At 43.0% G+C, this 7,664-nt stretch overlaps 1 protein-coding gene across 1 annotated transcript; it reads left to right on the top strand.

Annotated features, from left to right (window-relative positions):
• The first annotated feature begins 769 nt into the window (after positions 1–769).
• On the top strand, positions 770–6,339 carry LOC132638447 (uncharacterized). The gene is made up of 2 exons (XM_060355322.1): positions 770–1,442; positions 6,120–6,339. Exons 1-2 carry the CDS (start codon positions 878–880, stop codon positions 6,152–6,154), a joined length of 600 nt encoding a protein of 199 aa, XP_060211305.1. The 5' UTR covers positions 770–877; the 3' UTR covers positions 6,155–6,339.
• The last annotated feature ends 1,325 nt before the right edge of the window (positions 6,340–7,664 follow it).

Genomic DNA, 7,664 nt, shown 5'->3' with positions numbered 1-7,664 from the left:
AGGGCCGGGTTCTGTTACCGCGCCCCCAGACAGGGCCGGGATCTGTATGAATATATGTGTGTGCTATCTGTACTTATAAAGCACACGCCTCTGTATGATTTTGTATGACTCTGTGCTACTCCGCATGCATAATTCTGTCCGACATACTACTGTCTGTCCGTCTGTGCTTCGACTATTTCTGTATGTCCGTATGGATTCTGACTCTGCCATTCGAAGAGCTCCTTTGACTCGGAGCATATCTTTTGGTATATATTTTCTGTCTTCTGTGTACTCCGTATGTATGTATATTCTGGGTACGGCGGGGCCCTGTCCCGTCATATGATTCTGTATGTCTGTAGAGGCCTGTAGATGGATATGTGGGTTACGGGTTTCGTCTGTATGTTAGCCTTATCGGCTTATCTGTAAATGTCTGTATGTTCAGGTATATGTATATATATATGTAAGTTATGCGCGTGCCGTAATTGTATCGGCCTACCTTTGTAATTTCTGTTTTAAAAAAAAAAAAATCCGTATGATTCGAAATTCGGTCGGGTAGGTACGTATGGGTACCCAGTTAGGGTACCAGTCGCGGCCCACGGGGTTGGGTCGTGACAAAGTGGTATCAAAGTTGTTTGTCCTCGGTATGTCTACAGGCCGTGTCTAGTAGAGTCTTGGTTATCAATGTGCTGTGCACCACATCTATAAACAGGAAGCTACAGGGCATTTAGGATGTTACCCTTCTTTGAATTCTTAGATCGTGCGTTAAAGCTGTATGGTTAGGATGATTCTCCCTTACGAATTGCTGTATCTACAGCGGGGCTCCAAAGGAGCAGAAGTGTCGGTATTCGGGAAAATGTTTCTGACCCTCTCCTTGCAGGTAGTTGTAGGTTGGTGACGAATGAAGAGGACGGCTTCCGACGATGAGGATGGGGGTGCCAAGAAGGCCCCCAGGTTGTCACCGGGGCCGAGTAGGCAGGGCCCCAGTTACTCGATCGAGACGGATCCTTCGGAGGATTCCCCGGAGGATAGCTACGATACGGATCCGTCGGAGGACCCATCTACGACTCCTCCAGAGTCTCCGAACCCTGGAGCAGAGGATCCCGTGGAGGATGGCTACGATACAGATATCTCGGAGGATTTGGCGATGACCCCTCCGGAGCTTCTTACCTCTGAGGAGGAGGATAGTCATGAGGCAGGCCCGTCGGAGCATTCTTCTGGGATGACGCAGGAGGAGATTTTCAAGTATGCACCAGCTCTTATTATTAGGGAGAACCTTGATAGCCCGGCCACCTCGGAGAGTGCTATGGATTTCTCCTGTTCTTGGCCTGGGTCACCAGTGGGCCAGGATTTGTTTGATCGTCCATACCCCTCCGATTCAGATGCGGGTGATAATGGAAACCGGGTAGGTAGGGAGCAGACAGGCGTGGATGATAGTGGGCATACCTCTCACGGCAGCTCCCCAGGTCAGACTCGATATTGATTATTTATAAGTGTATGAGTTTTTAGAACTTCCTATGTGTGTATGATATTTGTAAGACGTTGTTCTATGAAGACGACGGAAATTTAATGGAATTAGAGACCTAGTGACCCAAGGCAAGGGCGACGGAGATGTCCCCACCGTCAGTGTGAGTCTAGAAATCCTGGATGAAAGTAAACAGGAAAGTGCCTCCGATGCTGTTTGAGTTGGGCACGTGTGGTAAGTGTCGACGACATTATAATTCTTATTTGAAGATATCAGCCCCGTGTGGCTGCGATACGACATGATATGATATGTATGTATGTGTATATGAGTTGGCCCTGTGAGGCATGATTGGTATTTCTGGTGTACAGGTTTTGGATAGTAAGAAATACAGAGGAAACTCTGCCCAAATGTTTCCAGGAATATGGAGGTAAACATGTAGATTAAGTACAAAAAGGTCCCGCGATACTTGTCAGACTTTAGTTCCTTCTGTCGGTGGCCGGAGAACACCTCGCGGTGACATTATATCAGATTCCACCGATTATTTGGAGGCGGAATTCGTGTGACGAAGACTTAAATCCGTGGGTTATCTGTAATCATATGTATATGTGTATGAAAGTGAATGTTTAAGATTCAGAAAGGCGACATGGTAGTGGTACGACTTAGCCGGGGGTGGGACCCGCTACAAAAAAATTTTCCGAAAATTTGCTAAGACCCCGATTTACTCTAAAATTACGTGACAAAGGTCGTGAGGGGCAATCGACGAAATTATATTAGCCCTAACGCGTCAAAATGCATGAAAGTTTCGGAGTTAAGCGTGCTCAGGCCAGAGCAATTCTGAGATGGGTGACCCCCTGGGAAGGAATGCAAGGTTCTGCACAAGTGTAGGTATGATGGGGATAAATGAAAATTTGGGGTAATATAAAGGTAAAGGAGAATGTGTGGAGAAATTAGTGCCTTTACAATAACCACACAGTCCGACGCGGATTAAATGGGCAAAAAGCCAAGGGTGCGATACCACTCGGAAAATTTAGCGAATCTGGATAACAGTCAGCGACGACCCGAATGTTGTCAGGGGATAGAAAACGCCCAATTACATCGTAAGTTAGTATGGTATGACGATAGTTGTAAAAGGAAAAAGAGTATGGATAGTAGGGAAGGAGAGAGATAAGTAGAGCGAGTAAGCAGAATCTTTGAAAAAGTCGATAAGCGACACCCAATGCGATTTGTATGATTGACTCCGAATACGTTTCTGTCTGACATATCTCTGTACGATTAACTCCGATTACGAATCTGTCTGACACACCTCTGTATGTCTGACTCCGGATATAAATCCGTCTGGTGTGCCTCTGTACGTCTAATCTCGACCGCACGTCTCATTCTAAGTACGATTCCGTATGATACATTTCTGTAAGCCTGATTCCGATTTCGAAATCCGTCCGATACCTTTCTATACATCTGACTCCTATCTCAGATCTGTCTGACATACTTTCGTATCTCTTCTTTTGATTACGAATCCACCCGCCATAGTTTAGCATGTCTGCTTCCGATTACGAATCCGTCCGATATACTTCTACGCGTCCGGTTCTAGTGCTGAATTTGTTGGTATGAAGTGTCTGGTATGAAGAAGGATTACGATAACGTGGTAGAAATCTCCGGAGTGTAACAATAAATGATACGGACTATGACGTCTGGAAAGCATTCGTCAGTTACAAGAATATAGCTTATGGTTCGACGATTGCGTGGGGTACGAGAAGATATATTATGAAGGCATCTGAATCAGTGATGTGAAAAATTACCCCATAATGTTGGTAAAGAAGCCATGTCGGAAGGTTAGCAAAGGACGACTACAAAGAGAACCCTCTCGGAGTAGTATGGCGCCCCATAAGGTCAATTTAACATTCGAGGACGAATGTTCTAAAGGGGGGAGGATGTTACATCCGACATTTTTGTTCATTCGAAAAATTCAAGATAAAATGACTTGTGATGGATAAGGCCACAATTGGACCTTACTTGGTATGAATGTGTAGGTTATGAATGCAATGGTGTGGAATTACAAAAGGTGGCCAAGGGCAAAAATTGGAATTTTGGAAACTTGTCCCATAAAATTACAAAATTAGCCAAGTGGGCTCAAAAAAAAAAAAAAAAAAAGGGAGAAAATTAGGCCCAAGTGGGAAGGCCCAACCGGCCATGTACATTGATCCAAAGCCCATGGAATTAATTAATTCCCATGTGCTAATATATAGCATCCCTATCCTTAAGAATATTCAAGAAAGAAATCAAAGAGAAGCAAAAAAAAGGGGAAAGAAGCCATTTCGGGTTTTGGAGAAAGAAAGAAAGAAAATAAAGAAAAAAATTTTGGAGCCAATCCTTTGGTCTAAAGAGTTCAACTCTTGAGAGATTATTGCTAAGCACAAGATTCTCTACAAGTTGATGTAAGCATCTTGACAAGGAAACAACTTCAACCCCAAGTGAAGAACTTGAAGAAAGGTAAGGATTTCATGATTTTGTTGTGTTAAAAATGATGTATGTATGTTGTAGTGTGTGTGAATGAATGAAAAATATGGAAATTTGGTGTGTTGGAATTTTTGGAGGTGTGGCCGAATGCATATAGGGTTATTGCATGATTTTAATGGTTTGAATTCTTGTGTAAGTTAGTTGTAGTGTGGTGGAAATTGTATTAGAAATGAAAGTGGAATGAACTAGTGAAATTTGGAAAATATAGCATGTGGCCGTGTGGTGTGTGTTGGTGTTGGAAGGTGAATTGAATCTTGTTAGCATGTTAATTATGTTGTTATGGAAGATTGGTTATTAAGTTGTTGAAGGAAATTATTGAACTTTGTTATGACTTGTGTATAAGTGAAAATGAAAGTGTTAAGAGGCAAATTATGCTTATGACAATGAACTTGGAATATAAAAATGTGTTGATGAGTTTGCATGTTGAAAGTTAGGAAGGGATTGGAAAAGTAGTGACTTGATGGAAAGTTGAATGTTTGTGAATTTTATGAATATCTTGTGAATATTATGTGAACATGTTATGGATGCCTCCGATGTATGTCGTAATGATTTTGATGGATAATGGCTATGAAAATAATAAGTTTTGGTTGGAAATGTAAGTTTGAAACGAAAGATAATTCGTCGTGTCGAAAGGTGGCTAATAATGCCATAGGGTATGATTTAGTGTTTATTGATGTTTGTTGTTGTTTGGATGTCTCCTCTGGGTTGTTGTGTTGCTAAATTGAGCCGAGCTAAGTCTCGGGGATGTCGTATATACAGAGGAAATGCTGCCGAAATTTCGGTAGGCAATTATGTGTAAAGTTAGAATATTGAAAGAATGGAACTAACCAAATGGTAAACTTGACCATTTCCAGATTTTGGGCGAAATTTGGATTGACGCCAAGAGAGCATAAGGCGCCATCGAGGTATGTGAAGCACTTCTCTACGTTCCTAGGCATGTTCTGGATGTGGTAGGCTCGGCCGCGAGCCTTAGGTCCGACTCCGTTCCTCGGAATTCGAGACGGAAAACCGCTCCAATTCCTTCGATTCAATTGAACCTATTTTCTTACAAATTGCCCTTAAAGTGAGATTTTGTACAAAACTTCCCCAAACGGAGTCGGAACACTTCCGAATGAGTATGGGTTACCTCATAAGGTCAATTAGCAATAATTTACGTATATAGCCTCGGGTTGGTCCGAGGTGGGCCCATAAGGCCCGATACTTCCGGTACGATTTTAAATACTTCTGTTTCGGGTCCGATTTTCTCTAAAAACTTCTGAATTATTATTTTGTGTATATTATGGCTATTTTTGTGTAATCTATATAATATGCTTTCTGAACATCTGAGCATCCCATTCTGATAATCTGTCGTGCCTTCCCAACTAGGTTATAGGCGCGTACTATGCATACTATCTGGACATTCTGATTTTGGCTCGCCGTTTGGCACCCTTCAGTTTGATTGAGTCTGTATGTTGAGTCTGTAGGTAGGTGGTTTCTCATTTATCAATTCGTGTCTGTCTCAATGCATTCTTTCACTGCGACCCGGGCCAGGTTCTGTTATCGTGCACATTTCTCTGCATTGTTCACCGCGTCCCTCGGCGTACGGGCCGGGATCTGTATGTCTGTATGATCTGTGTATGGGGATGGCGGCCAGGATGGCATATGATCTGATTTGATTCTGTCTGTCCACCGCGTCCCGTACTAAGAGGGCCGGGTTCTGTTACCGCGCCCCCAGACAGGGCCGGGATCTGTATGAATATATGCGTGTGCTATCTGTACTTATAAAGCACACGCCTCTGTATGATTTTGTATGACTCTGTGCTACTCCGCATGCATAATTCTGTCCGACATACTACTGTCTGTCCGTCTGTGCTTCGACTATTTCTGTATGTCCGTATGGATTCTGACTCTGTATGTCCGTATGGGTTCTGATTCTGCCCGTCCGTCCGTATTATGATTCCGTCTGTCTGTCCGAACTATAATTCTGTTTATTTGTATGGAACACGATTTTGTATGTCTGTCTGGATCATAACTCTGTCCGTCAGTCTGATTTATGGTTCTGTCCGTTATATTTCTGTGACTCCGGTTCGGACTATGTTTATATCTGTTATGTTTCTGCTTTACATACTCGGTATATTTTTCGTACTGACCCCCGTTCTTCGGGGGCTGCGCTACATGCCCGCAGGTACAGACGCGCCAGGTGACACGCCGCCAGCGTAGGTTCTGACTCTGCCATTCGAAGAGCTCCTTTGACTCGGAGCATATCTTTTGGTATATATTTTCTGTCTTCTGTGTACTCCGTATGTATGTATATTCTGGGTACGGCGGGGCCCTGTCCCGTCATATGATTCTGTATGTCTGTAGAGGCCTGTAGATGGATATGTGGGTTACGAGTTTCGTCTGTATGTTAGCCTTATCGGCTTATCTGTAAATGTCTGTATGTTCAGGTATATGTATATATATATGTAAGTTACGCGCGTGCCGTAATTGTATCGGCCTACCTTTGTAATTTCTGTTTTAAAAAAAAAAAAATCCGTATGATTCGAAATTCGGTCGGGTAGGTACGTATGGGTACCCAGTTAGGGTACCAGTCGCGGCCCACGGGGTTGGGTCGTGACAGAACGTGGCCACCCTCCCGACGCTGGTGTCACAATACAGAGGAATCAGAAAAAGGGGCGTGACCCCTTATCATAAAATGCCATATCAAAATGGCCATAACAGATCAGATCAGAATAGGCGGACATGGCACATCATACTCCACAGACCCATGTACGCGTATACCTGCCCCATCACATCGGGACGCGGTGAACAATGCAGAGAATCACGCTTGACAACATATCCTGGCCCGGGCTCAGTGTGGGAAACATTGGGACATCCACAAATGGAGTAGTGAGAAACTAATGCAATTTAAAAATATCATAAATGTTTTCAAAGACTCGATGAAGCGTATCAAAGCCAAACAGATCCAATGAAGTCGGACGGGATCATAATAAATGCAATTCGGATATCATAATAAATTACAGAAGTATAACTTTCCCGAAGTCATTCCGGGAGTCAAAATAATTTATAAGATTTAATAGAATATTTAAAACAATGTTTATTAGGCGATTAGTATGATAGTCAAAACATTTCTTTCAAAAATCGCCTAAAAAGGAAGCCTTAGTACAATAAGGGCAAAACCGGGAATAGTGGGCCCGCCTCGGGACAAATAAGGCAGCGGGCTCAAATTATGCCCTCTAAGCTTATGGTGTCACCTAAAAAGGTTCTACAGATATTCCATCAATTTTCAAGTGATTTAAAGCAAAATTTCATAATTCCAAGAAATAGCGCATCAAAATGGTTCAATTCTACTGAAGGAAAAACTGAAATTTTCTCTTGCGGATTCCGAGGGCCAAGAGGTCCTTCGAGGCCCGGATCCGACCCTAACACACTAAGGGCATGCCAAGGGAAGAAATGGGGTTGCTTTACATACCTTTCACGCTCCCTACGCCTTTCCAAACTCACTTCCCGTTTCGTCGAAAAACTGCAATTGGTCAAGTTTACCAATTGTAAGTTACGAATACCATTATCTCAACTTAAAGCATATTTGTCTACCAAAATTTCGGCAGCACTTCCCCTATACATATAGCACCCCCGAGAATTCAACTCGGCTAGAAATCATCAACAACAACCCAAACAACAACATCAACATCAACAAAGAACATTAAAAACACAAATATCCTTCAACTAG

Source organism: Lycium barbarum, chromosome 4 (assembly GCF_019175385.1).
Source record: "Lycium barbarum isolate Lr01 chromosome 4, ASM1917538v2, whole genome shotgun sequence".
NCBI classification, from domain to species: domain Eukaryota; kingdom Viridiplantae; phylum Streptophyta; class Magnoliopsida; order Solanales; family Solanaceae; genus Lycium; species Lycium barbarum.
The sequence above is the reverse complement of the archived record's forward strand: the minus strand, read 5'-3'. Positions and strand labels throughout refer to the sequence as shown.

Bases quoted from the DNA above. Each gene is read 5' to 3' on its own strand.
- LOC132638447 (XM_060355322.1), top strand. From the start codon at position 878: ATGAAGAGGACGGCTTCCGACGATGAGGATGGGGGTGCCAAGAAGGCC. The intron at 1,443-6,119 runs GTCAGACTCGAT...ACATGCCCGCAG, and splicing joins CTCTCACGGCAGCTCCCCAG to GTACAGACGCGCCAGGTGAC.